The 15166-nt window shown below is 42.9% G+C and overlaps 1 protein-coding gene across 1 annotated transcript; it reads left to right on the top strand.

The window, feature by feature from the left end:
- Positions 1-3577: 3577 nt before the first annotated feature.
- LOC117816634 (fascin-like) lies at positions 3578-12582 on the top strand. The gene is made up of 5 exons (XM_034688992.1): positions 3578-4611; positions 8407-8563; positions 8673-8794; positions 9565-9735; positions 11165-12582. The coding sequence occupies exons 1-5, from the start codon at positions 3786-3788 to the stop codon at positions 11368-11370; spliced, it is 1482 nt and encodes a 493-aa protein (XP_034544883.1). The 5' UTR covers positions 3578-3785; the 3' UTR covers positions 11371-12582.
- Positions 12583-15166: the final 2584 nt, after the last annotated feature.

Here is a 15166-nt window from a genome sequence, read left to right as displayed (position 1 = left end):
GATTTGATAAAATCATTTCCTCTGCACCAAGTTTTTTACCTTCCTCCCCTGCAAAGTGAATACCGGATACTTTTTCCTTTAACATGCCAAACTTTGGACAAACTACTCAGCTAACATTCAGTTAACACTGATCTGAAAGAAAATCAAAGATTCAGAAGCTTTAACCAGACAGGGCTTGCTCTTTTTTCTTCATGTGTGGCTTTAAAATTGTCATTGATTATCAGTTCGTTCACACAAACACTCTGCACGCCACAAACAGCCCGGGGCAGTGTTTGACTGACATTTGCATAAATAATGACACAACAAGAAAAGGCATGAACATGCAAACTTAAGCAAATTAGTTGTGACCCTCTCGTGATCCTGCACAGTTTCACCTTGTGTAGCATTTCCATCAGGGAATTTAAAATGTGTAACGCTTCATCAAATTGCATTCTGCGATTAAAGCGCAACTTATTCTTGTATTTCAAAGTAGCTCCAATCACGTGTTCGGAGGTGAGGTTGGTGGACATTACAGGACCCAAGAGTAGCTCTGACAGCGCTCTATTGAAGTAGATAGCCTATTAAAGAAGCGTCTCTAATTGAATTAGCATAATCAGATTCATAGTTACAGACTGCCGCAGGAGGAGAAACAAACTAAATGGCTAAAAACGTTTAATTGGATAAACGTTGCATGGGGTTTTGCATAATATCCTGCTTTTATTATTGTATTAGTTATGAAGAAAATATCAGCACAGAGCTCTTAACTCTTTTCCTACTATAAATAAAGATGGATGTGTCATGATGGAGCCCAGGGGAGGATAAGGAGGAGGAGGAAGGAAGGACAAGGCTGACCAGACAAGCGGGCGGAAACAGGTGGAATCACAGGGAGGTTAACAAGGTTAGGAAACAAGTGAAAGTGGAAATGAAAACTCATGCTTTTGATATCCTGAAACTATATTTTCTACCTGCACTGCTGCAGAGAGTCTTTGGACACAGTCCTTTAAAGTGGGGCTTGTGATTCAATGTTATGGTGGTGTTTCTTACACCAGAGAGTAAGAGAGACAGAGGTTGGGGAAGGGCTGGGAGAGAACGTTATAACAGACATACCCTCTCACCCTACAGCATAAATATGTTACCATGACATGAAGTCACCAGGGGCGAGTAAATGCACAGAGAGATGAGAGAGAAAGAGGCCTGTTGCCTGAAGCAGGGAGAGATCGGTTTGGTTAAGTGTGTTTGTGTCTCTTCTTTTTTACCCCAACAGGTTTTAGACCCAGTTTAAGTCAGGTCAGCACAAACTAGATCCCTAAGGGCTCAGCTTTGTGCAAATAGAGGCTCTGACATGTTAAAAACACGGTTATATGCCATTTTCTTGTCAATTACAAAACCTAGTATTGGCAAATAGAGAGTATCTCTCCAATACAGGTGAGTCACAAATAGATATTGATGTGGGAGGACCACTTGTTCCTGCATTTTTCTCAAGTGGCAACTTCCAGTGTTAAAGATAAACTAATAGAGCCATCATGAAAGTGCATTAACTGTTACTTCAGCGTCCACTTGAGGCCGGCTCAAGAAGCCAAGGAAACCCCATCAGAGCCAGGATTAAAAGGCTTATCTCTACAGCTCAGTCAAACATGTTTACAGCCTGGTCCAACAACACAGTCAGGTATCTTTAACTCATTTACTTATTCCTGTAGCTTGTAGTGAGCGGGAGTCAGCTTTTCCACTCAAAGATGGTACAAAACATTGACGTAGTCTCAGTGACGTCATGCATTTGTTTCTGACTAGAGGTAATCAAGCCAGTGGAGTTTGCCATATTGGAAATGCTGACTCAAGCTAACTTACAGCCACCTATAGCAAGAGGCAAGGAGGTCAAGTTGATGCAGGTCTTTAGCTACCGTCTGTCAAGTCAGCCACGCTCATAATTACGCCCAATTATGCAAAACTTGTAACCTTAATATCTTAAAAACAAATTAATTCTACAATAATTCACCCCTGTACAGTGTTCAAATAAAATATTTGGCTATTTGGACAACAATCTTTTTTCACAACAGGGTATAAACATGTTTATTTCTGCTAAATGGATTGATATTTTAACATGCAGTAGGTGTTAATTGAGACTCCTGGGCCTGTATGCACGTCCAGCCATTACTCAAACGGGACCATTAGTCTTAACGTATCGTTATGGAACGGCCCATTTGGCCGTAGCGTTAGCTGCATGCACGACTACAAATAATTGGCCAATTAACCAATTGCGCCATGATAGCAAAGCTGGTGCAAAACGTCATATGTCCAGGGAACCTCCTGGAAAACCCCTATCCAACAAATTTGAATTGTGCATGTCTACTACGCATAAACAACAATAAACATGGCGAGCGGTACCGGTGTGACTGAGAGAAGATCAAGAAAAAACACATTCAGCGGAAGAAATGAACATTTTATTACAATAATATAGAACAAACAGCTGTTATCAGCTGGTCAATCGTCAAAGATAACAAACAAGGATGAAGGGAAAGTTTGTCTCAAGATCTTGAACTTGGTAAATGCGTGAGGTGTTTCTGAGCGCACAGTAGAAAACCTAAAAAATAAAATAAGCAATATGAAGGCGGCTTAGCGCAACAAGCACCGGCACCAACAGGTGCTGTAATCCTGCCTTTAGCACCTCTAATGGTGGGGTCTACCGCCATTAAATTTAACACTTTGTTGGGGAGTTAACCAGGCTCATGCATACTGCTAATCTTTTTTTTTTTTCACCATTAGTACAAACTGTGTTTTCATCGCTAATGGCTGGACGTACATACGGGCCCTGGGCTTTTGAAACCAGCCCCAAGTGGACACTGGAGGAACTGCAGCTTTCTGCACTGCTGCTTTGGCTTCATTTTGTCCTGAGACTACGTCCATGTTCGTACGGTCTATGAATTTTCTACTGTTCTTCACTCGCATCACTATTGCTTTTATTTTCATTCATATCCTAAGTTGCCTGAAACCAACATTTTTGGGAGGCAGAAATGTTATTGCTTGGTCCGTGTACTGGCAAGTGCTTGTGCCTGGAGGCACTGCTACAGATTAGGAATAATCAGAGGCTGATATTGATGCTGGTTTTGATATCAACACAAATGTATGAAAGAAAAGGGAAAGATCCTTCTTTAAACTCTTGGAGACATTAAAGTAAAATCAATCAGGTTAAAGTGATCCGACAATTTCTGATGACCCTCTGATAAATTTTAGCTCAGTGTCTTTTTACCAACCCATCAAGCTGCACACACGCACACCCCCTGAAAACAAACAGTGTTCTGTCACTCAGTGAATAGATCCATCCATGTGGAACTAAAGATGAGCAGGTCTCAGTTAGAGGGATGGAAAGTAGGACAAAATATGGATGAGAGGGGAAGAGTTGTTATAGTGATAGTTTGGATGAAGAGGTTATTGAGGTCTATGCATGTGTACATCAGTGTGTGTGAGTGTGTGAGTCTGTGTGTGTGTGTGTGTGGTGAGGGGTGCTTTGCCAAAATTGCAGTCCTCTCCCTGCAGCTCCTCTGCATGTATGAGGGGCGTGTTCTGCTGTTATAAAACAAATCTCACAGTCCTGCAACTCAGCTCCGCGAGGCAGTCTGGTTTTACAGTCAGGGGACATTCATCACCATCATCATCATCAGTCAGAGCAGACCTCTCTCTCTCTCTCTCTCCCTCTCTCTGTCCCTCCCTCAGACACCCCCACATACACTCTCTCCTTCGCTCTGTCCGTCTGCCCTTCTCTTTCAACACACACAGCACCTCTTTTTCTTTCCTCCCTGACACCCGGCATCATGTCCGCAAACGGCGCAGATGGGGACCTGCTGCGGATCCCTATGGGACTCATCAACAGCGCGGGGAAGTATCTCACCGCGGAGGCTTTCGGCTTCAAAGTGAACGCCTCAGCCAGCAGCCTGAAGAAGAAGCAGACGTGGACCCTGGAGCAGACCGGGGAGGACGGCAGCGCGGTGTTCCTGCTCTCCCACCTGGGCCGCTACCTCGCCACGGACAAAGACGGCAACGTGACCGCGGACAGCGAGACGCGCGGCACAGACTGCCGCTTCGTCATCACCGCGCAGGAAGACGGGCGGTGGTCCCTGCAGTCCGAGCCCCATGGCCGGTTCCTGGGTGGCAGCGAGGACCGGATCACGTGCTTTGCGCAGACCGCTTCACCTGCAGAAAAGTGGCGCGTGCACCTGGCTGTGCACCCGCAGGTTAATCTGTACAGCTTTGCGCGCAAACGCTACGCCCACCTGAGCGCGCAGGGGCAAGAGGTGTCAATAAACCGAGATGTCCCATGGGGAGTGGACTCCCTTGTGACCCTGGTCTACAGGGATGAGCGCTACCACCTCGAGACCTGTGACAACCGCTTTCTGCGCAATGATGGCACCCTGTCCACCAAAACGGAGAAGGACACCGGCTACATGCTGGAGTTCCGCTCCGGGAAAGTGGCATTCCGCGACTGCAATGGCCGCTACCTGGCGCCCGGGGGTCCCACCGGCACTATGAAGTCTGGGAAGAGCACGCGGGTGGGGAAGGATGAACTGTTTGGCCTGGAGCGCAGCCACGCGCAGGTCGTGCTGACTGCAGGCAACGAGAGAAACGTCTCCACGCGGCAAGGTGAGGCTCTGCAGACACTCAGAGCAAGAGAGAAAGAGAGAGAGAATAAAAAAAATCACATTTCAGCATGAAGAAATCACTGCATAACTGGGCACAGAACACATGCAGCTGTTGCATGATTTCGATATGTGTGAGAGAGCAGAACAGAATTAGAGTCCTGTTACTTCATTTTCTGCACACCATGTGTTTTTCATTACCATGCTCTCACTCTTTCCCCCCCTCCCACACCCCTCCCTGCCTCCTCCTCCTCCCCTCCCCTCCCTTTGGCCACTCTGCCTAGCTTAACATTTTTCTGCAGTAATTCTACCCCTGCATTGTGGCTGCTGGTTCAGGGTCAGCTCCAGTCTGCAGTTATCAGTCTGTCTTTATCTCAGGAAAAACAGAATATGAGGAGGAGGAGAGCTTGGGAGACAAAAGAATGATAAAAGAGAGGAGAGGCAGGAAAACTGGCGACAAGGAGGGAGGTGTGACTCAGACAGTCCTGCTGAATATGGCTCTTTCTGCCACATGCAACCTCTTTGTCTTGATGCCACTCAGTCTCACTCAGCTGCTGTGCACATGGGACTGATCATTTATCCATGCTGTCGATATGCTTTTAATGCATGCCGGAGGAAGTGCTGTGGGGGTGTGTATGAGGGAATGTGGGCGACAGTGTGTGTGTGTGTGTGTGTGTGTGTGTGTGTGTGTGTGTGTGTGTGTGCATTCCATGAAAGATGGATTGTGAGGGAGATAGTTTGTTTGAATGAGGTCAGTGTAGGGCAGTGACTCGTGACCTGGCTGGTCTTCGAAGTTACTGCGAATGAAAGACGAGGAGACACGCATTCAGACATTAATTTTAAGGGCCGACCATTTTCTCTTGCTGAATCTGTGGCCAATAACTCCTACTGAGGCAGAAGGCTCAGTGTGGGTGTGCACAGGCTTTGAGTTAGACAGCAGCACAGTGTTAGAAATTAGGTTTTTGTGTCACGCTCCAAATGGAGAACACAAGCTTTTGCTCAGAACTCTTTTATGGGGGAGACGTTCGGCTTCTAATGAGGTCAAGATGGTAAAATTAAAGGCTTTTTCAGCCTCTGATTGGACATTTTCTGTCTAGTGAAGGCTAAATATGCTCTCATTAGCATTTGTATGTTTATAAATGGGCAGAAGACTACTTGTAATGTGAAAGGTGTGGCATATAGTAGTTGCTAACCTCTGAATATTGATAACTAGACTCTGTGGTTCTCTGTTACATAACATCTTCCAGTGCATTGTTCTGGTTTTACAACAGGCAAGTTTTACTTATTCGGATTGATAGCACAGGTTATATCAGTGTTGTGCAAGCAACTGTTTTGAATAACAGATCCCTTATAAACAGACTGTAGCCTATGCCATTTGTACAGCACATACTGGCACATAAACTAAATCTGTGATAAGCCAGTGAGTGTAGAGCAAAGACTGTATAAAATATGGACGTAGGATCGGTGACGTCACCCATGTGTTTCTGAAGCGCTGATTTGAGGCCAATCGGCGGCGGTGGTGATATTGCTTGCTGTCGAGCAATTGTGACGTAAAGAGGCGGGCTTTGAGCCTCCTAGCCAACAGCTACAGTGTTCCTGCAGGCAGCTGTGCCTCTCATTGGATGACTTGTTATCTCAATATCTTCAAAATTGCTGCGTTCGAAAAAAATTCACCCCCCTCACGGTGTGTGCCGATCGAGAAATTAGCTATCCAGACTACACTCGTCTTTTATACCAGGCTGTAAACATGTTTATTTCTGCTGTAAAGATCGACTTTTTCCCATTCATGTGTATGTGACTTCCGGTACTTCCGGAGCCAGCCTCAAGTGGATCCTCGATGAACTGCAGTTTTTAGCACTTCCGCATTGGACTCATATTTTTAGACCGGAATTTGGCGCTTGGTGTAGAGTAGCATTTAACAGGACCAGCCATTCACCTTTCAGGAGGTGGTGGAGAACAAAATAGAGCTAAAAGTAACAGAAATACTGTACTTTGATTTGCAAAATGACCAGAAACACGATCCTACTGAACTCTAATGATGCTATCTGCTCAATGTTAAGGCTAATATAGGCAACCTAACCTCTCCATTTGAACTCAATGATTCAAGCTGAGGATACATCAGAGAGCATCCTTTACATCTAACTTGTTTGACTTGTAATGAGAGGTTATACATCCCATTCATAATGTGTTACTTGTGTACAAGGAATCCAGAGTAGGTGGTGGAAATCCATTGACATTGGCCTTTTTTTATATGCTGGACATTGTTCACAGTCTGATGTATTCCCTCAAAGAAGTGGTATTATTAAGCTAAAATGTTGGATGTCAGTTCTTAACATGGGCAAAGTTTAGAACTGTGAGGTCAACGTGTGTTGGAGTAACTCAGGATGAGACTGCAGGCGGCTCTGAGGAACGTTCTCAAAAAGTCAAATGAGAATAACATGAGAGGGACGCAAGATTTGCTCAAACCATGACGTCACTGATTGGTTAATCTTGAAAGAGCATGATCAATATCATGCTTGCCAAATAGAACTTTCCTGCTCTCTATTCCTGGGAAAAAAAATATCCCTTTCCAAACTTTCCAGTACAGATTTTGGGTCCAAAACTTAAGATACAATCTCATTTCAAAATGAGTTATTTTAAATAGAGAAACACTGGTTAACTCATGATGATGACTTTGTAGCATGGCAACAGTGGAGGAGGCTCCCAGAGTGCTGTGTTCTGGAGTGCTTGGGTGGGTGGCCTTTAAAAGACAGTAACTGAAATTAATCATGACTGAGATGTGGGTTTTCAAAGATGCCAATCTAAGATAAGTAAAAAAGAAATGTATGAGCTGCAAAGCATGTAAAGCTACTACAAAGCTCTCACGAAGGACAATACAAAGCCTGAAGATAAGAACAATACCCCCTCTTATGCAAAGATGGATGACGTGTCTGCATCATATCTCTTTGTACAAAGGTGATGGCCTAAATATTGCCCATGACTGGCGCTGACATCATGCACAAATTATGGCTTTTGGAGCTGCATTATTGACATCCCTATGAACGAAAACACTCATTTGACTTGATGATTAAAGAGAGAAAACATCTCATGTTACATTTTCATCAGCATGACGGCTTCTTGGTTCTATTGCTCTTTGTTAGTGTTGATCATTACTCACTATTCCCGCTCTACTCTGCTAATTTGGTGCACAAAGCGCTACATGAGCCATAATTGCCAACATAGGACTCACTATAATGACAGAATAAACTGTCTGAATAAACCTCCTTTGCTGTGTATTATGGTTTGACCCATGTCCCATCTTTTAACATAAAGGGGACAGGCTTTGCTACTTATACTACAGCCAGTCTGGGGGAGGGGGGAGCTCCAAATTTGGTGCCATTTTTGGGAGCTGTCATGTCATCCTAAATCATCATCAAACAATAGCTTATGGGTAAATGGATTACATTTTGAGTAATGCACTCTACACTTTTACTCAGCCTGCGAAGTCCTTATTTCTTGGTCTTGTGGTATGTTTGTTTTAACCCAGATCTCTACAAATCTTAATTTTGCCACAGTCTCTCAGATATGAATGCATGCAGTCATAAGGAATGCCACAAAATAGCAGCTATCTTTCTTTTTTGCTTTGCTATTGCATGTTTTACTGTAATACAACAAACTGGTTTGGCAGCACCGCTGAGACTCACCCCTTTGAGAGTCTATCTAGGGAGCTTGATGAATTAGAGGGTACAGCAGCTTCAGACAAGGACAAAAACCTCCAGAGACAAATGAAAACTGACAGCAGACTGCCCCACTTTTCCAGGCATGGACCTTTCAGCCAATCAGGACGAGGAAGGGGACCAGGAGGTCTTCCAGTTGGAGATGAGCCGTGAGGACAGGAAGTGTGCCTTCAGGACTGCTGCCGGGAAATACTGGACTCTGACACCAGGCGGAGGACTGCAGTGCACAGCATCCACCAAGTAACCACACACTTACACAAATACTGCATGCTTTTGGATATTACTCACTTGAGTTTTAACGTGCCCATCCTTTACAGCCCGCTCATCCAAGTGTTGATGTGTGTCGCAGGTCAGCCAATACTTTCTTTGAGCTGGAATGGCGTGAAGGTCGTGTGTGCGTGCGTGCATCTAACGGAAAATATGTGGCTGCGAAGAAGAATGGACAGCTAGCTGCTACTCTTGACAATGCAGGTCAGTGGAGTTTCAGAAGTTCATGAAATGAGGTATACAGATGAAGACAGAGCAGGAGGGAAAAAAGTGCTATTGAAGATGTTGACAAACAAATAATTTTAGGTGTAATTTTAGAGTGTATAGTAAAACTTAAACTTTTAATTTAAGCTGCTGATAAATCTGGATTCTGAAGGACTGTTTTTAAGTCAAGAGTCTGTACTTCCTGCCTACTAGGATAATTTAAACTCTTCAGGATAAATGACAAACACGGGACCTTTACAAAAACGTTTAGATTTGCTGGTTGGCTCGGATTATCTGATTTAAGGTGTCACGAGAAGCCGGTAGTAAAGTACCAGATCTGTGAAACCCAATTTTTGATTTGCAGAATTTCAGAACTTGCAAGATTTTTTTGCTTTGGGGTGATTTGTTATTGTACAATTAAGAGCATCTAATGCCATTCAGGTAGCAGCTTTGGCTGGAGGAATGGACTAAGTACAGGACTATCATCTGAAAGATTACCATTCAAATTCCATTAAACCAAAAATCAGTGCTGATTTTACTATTATAACCCTAACCATGATCTTTTCCTGTACCCGAAGACCCTTTGGCACTAAACCGAATTGCAACTGTTTCTAAAAAATGGCTAGCCTGTTGAACGGTCACAGCTTTGTTATGTTTAAACACCCAGAGTCATGTGGTTCCCCCGGGTGAAATGAGAAGAGCAAGTGCATATAGTCAAGACGTTCATTTTCTCAAGGCTGATTCTGAAGACATGACTCCTGTCTCTACAGGTGAGGCTGAGCAGTTCCTGATGAAGCTGATCAACCGTCCCCTCATTGTCCTTCGTGGGGAGCATGGTTTCATCGGCTCTCGTAAAGCTGGGGTGGCAACCCTGGACTCCAACCGTGCATCGTACGATGTGTTCCAGTTGGAGTTCCATAATGGAGCTTATTCCCTCAAAGGTGAGCAATGGTTTAAAATAAATGACTTCATGCTTCACTTTCTTAGAAGTCACAGAGTTAACATGACTGCTGGTCATCTTAATTTGGTATCAGGGATGAAAAATGGTTTCTGAAACTACAACCCCAATTTCATCAGAGTTGGGCTCTGTGTGAAATGTTGTTTAGAACAGAATGTGATGGCATGCAAATTATTTAAGGACTATATTTAAATGGAAATAGTACAAACAAGTACAGCCTGAATGAGATTCACCACTCTGTGAGAGATTGGGTAAAGAAATAGTTCAACAGTTCCAGAATAATGTTCTTGAGCATACAATTGCAAAGAATATGGGGATTTCATCATCTACAGTACATAATATCATTCAAGATTCAGAGAATCTATATAAACATCTGTTCATAAGGAATGAGGCCAAAAACCAATACTGGATGGCAGTGATCTCTGCATTAAAAACAGACCTGACTGTAGTGGAAATAACTGCATGGGCTCAAAATCACATCCAAAGACCAGTGTTTGTGAACACAGTTTATTGCGTGCAGGATGAAACTATCATGCAAAGAGGAAACATATAAACATGATCCAGAAACACTTCTCTGAGCCTAAGCACATTCAAGATGAACTGAGGCGAAGCAGAAAAGTCTCCTGTGGTCCGAAAAATCAAAATCTGACATTCTTTTTGGAAAGCATGGACGCTGCACCCTCCACTTTAAAGAGGAGAGGAACCACCCAGCTTTTTATCAGTGCTCTTCCAAATCCAAGAATAGGAAAACATTTCACTTTCAAAACTCCAGAAACTGGTCTCTCCTGGGTCCAAATGTTTACATTGTTGTTAAAAGAAGAGGTGATGCAACACAATGGTAAACATGGCCTTGTCCCAACTGTTATGAAACCTGCTGCTGGCATCAAATCTAAAATTACCATATATGTTTCATAAAACGATCACATTTTAAAGTTTCAACATTGGATATGTCTTTACTATTTTCAATCAAATTTTCAATTCAACACATCATCCCAGCTCTTATGGGATTGGGGCTGTATTGAAAAGATATCAGATTCCCTTTAGCCCTTTCACAATGTCCAAGTCTGCTCCTGTCTGTGTGGTGGACCTTTTAGAATAGTGCTTACCACAGGTCTGTTTAAATCTGCATTGTAGTAGAAAGTTTATAAACAAAATGACAACATAATGGAACAATAAGTGCAGACATCCAGAACATTTATCAATTCAATCACTTTCTTAACTCTGAAAAACAAGTCAATGTGAAAATGTGGCCTGCTATCTTAACAACTCATGAAATATTCAATGCACATTATAAATAGAAGTATTTTCCTTCTTACCCTGCACACTATCTCATTATATACCCACTACTTTGTATAGAAAAACATGTGTGTGACTATACGTGAGTCTTCATTGAGCGTGTGCTGTTCATTCAGACTCCCAGGGGAAGTACTGGTGCGTTGGAGACGACACAGCGGTAGCGTGTAGCAGCTCCACGCCTGTCCAGTTCCTGTTTGAGTTCTGTGACGTCAACAAGATGGCCGTCTGTGCTCTTGGGGGGAAGTACCTCAAAGGAGACCACGCCGGAGGGCTAAAGGCCACTGCCGACTCCCTGGACAACGCCACCCTCTGGGAATACTGAGGAAGCACAGCCGGACTTCACAACTGTCCGAAACGATACTTCAAACTATAGATAGATACTGTAGGTAGCTGTTTTTATTTGCATATGTGTGTGTGTGTGTGTGAGAGAGAGCCTGTGTGTGTGCGTGTGTGTAACTGTGGACTTGTCTGGATGGATGTGTGGTGGAGATAGAAAAGCTGATTAACTGGAAGTCGTGGCACCAAAGCACTACAGGTGTTTTTTTTATTTCATATAACTCTTTTCTCAATCCTTCTCTTGGAAACTTGTGTGTTCGATGAGTTGTTGCTTCATGAACGAATCAAAGTGTGGCTTCACATTATTTGTACCACTTCAAGTCAAACCTACACAAGCTGTACCTGATGAACGTCAGGACCGTTATTGTTATTAGTTGTGCCTCTTTCTATTAACTACTGGTGTAAACGAATATGTAGAATGCTATAACTCATAACTTACAATATCTTATCTTCTTCCTCTAAATGCTGACTCTATTGTGCTGCTTTTACGTTCTGCTTTCAAACTGTAACACATCAGATAATGAGATGTCATTGATTTATGTGTTCCTGCTGTAAATAAGGCTTCTTTCTGTCGCTGAATGCTTCAAAAACATACAATCATAGAAAGTGTGAAGGTGTTTGAGTCTGCAAAAAAACGCCAAATTACACTCTTGGCCTGCACCTCAAACTCCACCTTCTGTGTTTCCTCTTCACTCTGATGTGCAGGCAGATAGATCTGTATAGAGAGAGACTGATTCCTCTAGAGACATAAGTTGGTATTCAAAGTTTTAATAATACTTTAATGAGAGAATAAAAGACAAAGAGAGCACAAGGAAAAAGGTTTGCTTATTTAAAACGATCATCTCTGAGAAAAGGAGTCAACGTGGCATGACGTGGGAGGGGCCAAGTTGCAATGTAATCAAATGCACAAAATCTGTACAAGTATGCAGTTGTATATACATGAATTCAAGCTGTGAGTCAAAATCTGCACAACAATTTTGCGTCCAACTGCAAGAAATGAAAAGCACATGTTCGTTGTGATGAAACGTCTGCCTTAGTTTGGGTGCTGCTAGTCGTGTGTAAACACATGGAGAGAGTCAGTCATACCTCTGGCTGTATCTGTGTCTGTGCCTTCCATTACGTGTTTCAGTCTTTTCTTTTTCATCTTCTTACATTTGAGCCCGATTAAACCCCAATAAAGCGTTCCCTCCCGACAGTGGAAAATCTCATGGATTCTTTTTTGCTGCTGGGTTTGTTTGTCCAGGTTTTGCTGCTCTGAGGATCTACAGACCTTCCAAGAGTTCTCCTCTGGCCTATTTTCTACTAGATATTTTGTTCTTAAATTCATACAATGAGCAGGTTGTCCTAGTGGATTGGGACCTTGGCAGGGTGAGCAGGAGTATGAGAAAGTTAATAAGCTTTTATTTAATCCCATATATCTTTAATTGAGCAAATTGTTACATACGATCCAGGTGTACATTCAGGTCTCATTTATAATTAAAATTACAAATAATGATTTTACAAACATGATTGTACATCAAAACAAATGAGAATCAATTGCTGATTCAAGTATGAACTATTATAAATGATATTATAGAACAATCACAAGGTAAATAAGAGCAAAAGTGTAGCCCTGTTGCCTCACAGTGAGAGGGTTCCTGATTCAAGTCCCTGGTTGGGCAGGTGCCTTTCTGTGTGGAGTTTGCATGTTCTCCCCGTGCATGCGTGGGTTCTATCTGGGTACTCCGGCTTCCTCCCACAGTCCAAAAACACGTAGGTGTGAGTGTGTGCGTGAGTGGTTGTCTGTCCCTCCATGTTAGTCCTGTGATATGCTGGCAAACTGTCCAGGGTGTACCCTGCCTTCCGCCCAAAGTAAGCTGGGATTGGCTCCAGCCCCCCGTGACCCCGAATGGGATAAGCGGTCAAGATAATGGATGGATGGATAAGAGCAAAAATAAATGACTAAAAGACCAATCAGTTAAAATGAAATAAACTTCTAACTGCTTCCTCCCTCCACCTCCCACTTACCCTTCCCATCTCCCTTCCTCTGTTCACTCTCCACTCTCTAGTTATTTAGGTTTTTCTCATGTTCACTGAAGCATCTGCTGTTCTGTTTTTTTAGTAGTAAGGTATGACAATAGGGGCCTCCAAGTCTTGTTGAATTGTATTAGTTTATCTTTCAAAGTGTATCTTATTCTCTTCAAGTGGAGTGTTCTAGTTAGATCATCAAGCCACATCCTGAAGGTAGACAAGAGCTTTTGCATTCTTCCATTAAAAAGGAATTTGTTTCTTAGCTGTTATAAGGCAATTAGAGAGAAAACACTGTTGTGCATTGTTTCATCTTCTATGTGACTCAGATGTGTCAGGAATAATGAGGAAAGGCTTAATCTGAATATTCAGGAATAAGCTTTTAATTGAAATAACATACTATTGTTAGTATGTCTAAGCCTGGTGATTTAAAATCCACTGAAAAGACTATTCCATTAATATTGTGATCCTTATTATTGTCTTTTCATACAATGAGTATATTTTCTAGCTCATTCCTCTGTGTGATAGAGCTTCACTGTTGCACTGGGTGTGATGTTCCCCTCATTTAAACCCGACTAAAAAAACAGGCGGTGTCCTCATATCTCCAGTTCAGTGTCTTCTCAGGGTTTATCCAACATGGACACCATCTTGTTCTGATAAGAAAATCCATTGTCATGATTTTACAAACAGTGTTGTGTGTGGGAGAAGGAAGAGAAGCTCTGCATCATGCCCCCCTTGAGATTTCGCCGAGCCAAAACTGTACAAAAGGAAGGAAGGCGAGGGTGGAGGGAGGTAACCTACTCTACTTTCTCTGTCCCTCTGCAGAGCATGCTCAGCTCTCCTCCTCTTCTGAGCACACATACGGTCGTTCTTCTGTGAGCTCAACTTTATATCTTTATTTTAATAGACAGAGATAGGAAAAGGCCAAAAACACACTCTTCATTCTGCACTACAGGATCCTGCACGTTGCCATGGTAACAGGTAATGGCAGGGATTGGACGAGAGGAGGATGTTTGGAGATGTAACAGACACACACAGATCAATGGTTTTAGTAGACCTTAATAGTCAAATCCAATAACTCGACTGAAGAAGGACTTGAAATAAAAAGCCCAGAATAAGCACAGACATGATTCTGCCTAAATGAAGCTTCACAGTGACACGACAATACATCCAATTGTCTGTATTTTGTTAGTCATTGTTTGTGTGCTGTGTGCAATCCTTGTCATCTGTAGGTGAAACACAAGGTGGTGTCATGCCAAGACTCCTAGGCAGAGGAAGAAAGGATGGAGCTGATGGAAGGAAGGCAAAATAACAAGCAGAGGCAGAGACAAAACGAAGGACATAGATGAGATAAAAGATGAGCAAGAAGAGTGTGGATGCTGACCAGGAGATTTGCTAAAGTGGTTTGTCACCCTGTATCACTGCAGATCACAGGAAAGTCCTGAGTCATCAAGGTTACAAGTCTCTGACAGCTTTAGCTCGGACAGAAAACTGTTCTCTACTCACTCTCCATGCATGAATTACAACATGATATGCTAGATATTTTAGACAAACTAAAGAATTAAATATAGCTGTGTTATTTTGGAAATCTGGGATGCTCCTCTAGACCCTAACCCCAATCATAACCCTAACCCTAACTCTAACCCCAATCATTGCCCTAACTCTAACCCCAATCATTACCCTAACTCTAACCCACATCATAACCCTATACCTAATCATAAAGAAGTGCCTCGCTCTTCACTCTGATCTTGTCCTTTACATGTTTAAGTTGTGTT

The sequence above is a fragment of the Notolabrus celidotus genome, chromosome 7 (genome assembly GCF_009762535.1).
Source record: "Notolabrus celidotus isolate fNotCel1 chromosome 7, fNotCel1.pri, whole genome shotgun sequence".
NCBI classification, from domain to species: domain Eukaryota; kingdom Metazoa; phylum Chordata; class Actinopteri; order Labriformes; family Labridae; genus Notolabrus; species Notolabrus celidotus.
This window is presented reverse-complemented; position numbering and strand designations above follow the sequence as displayed.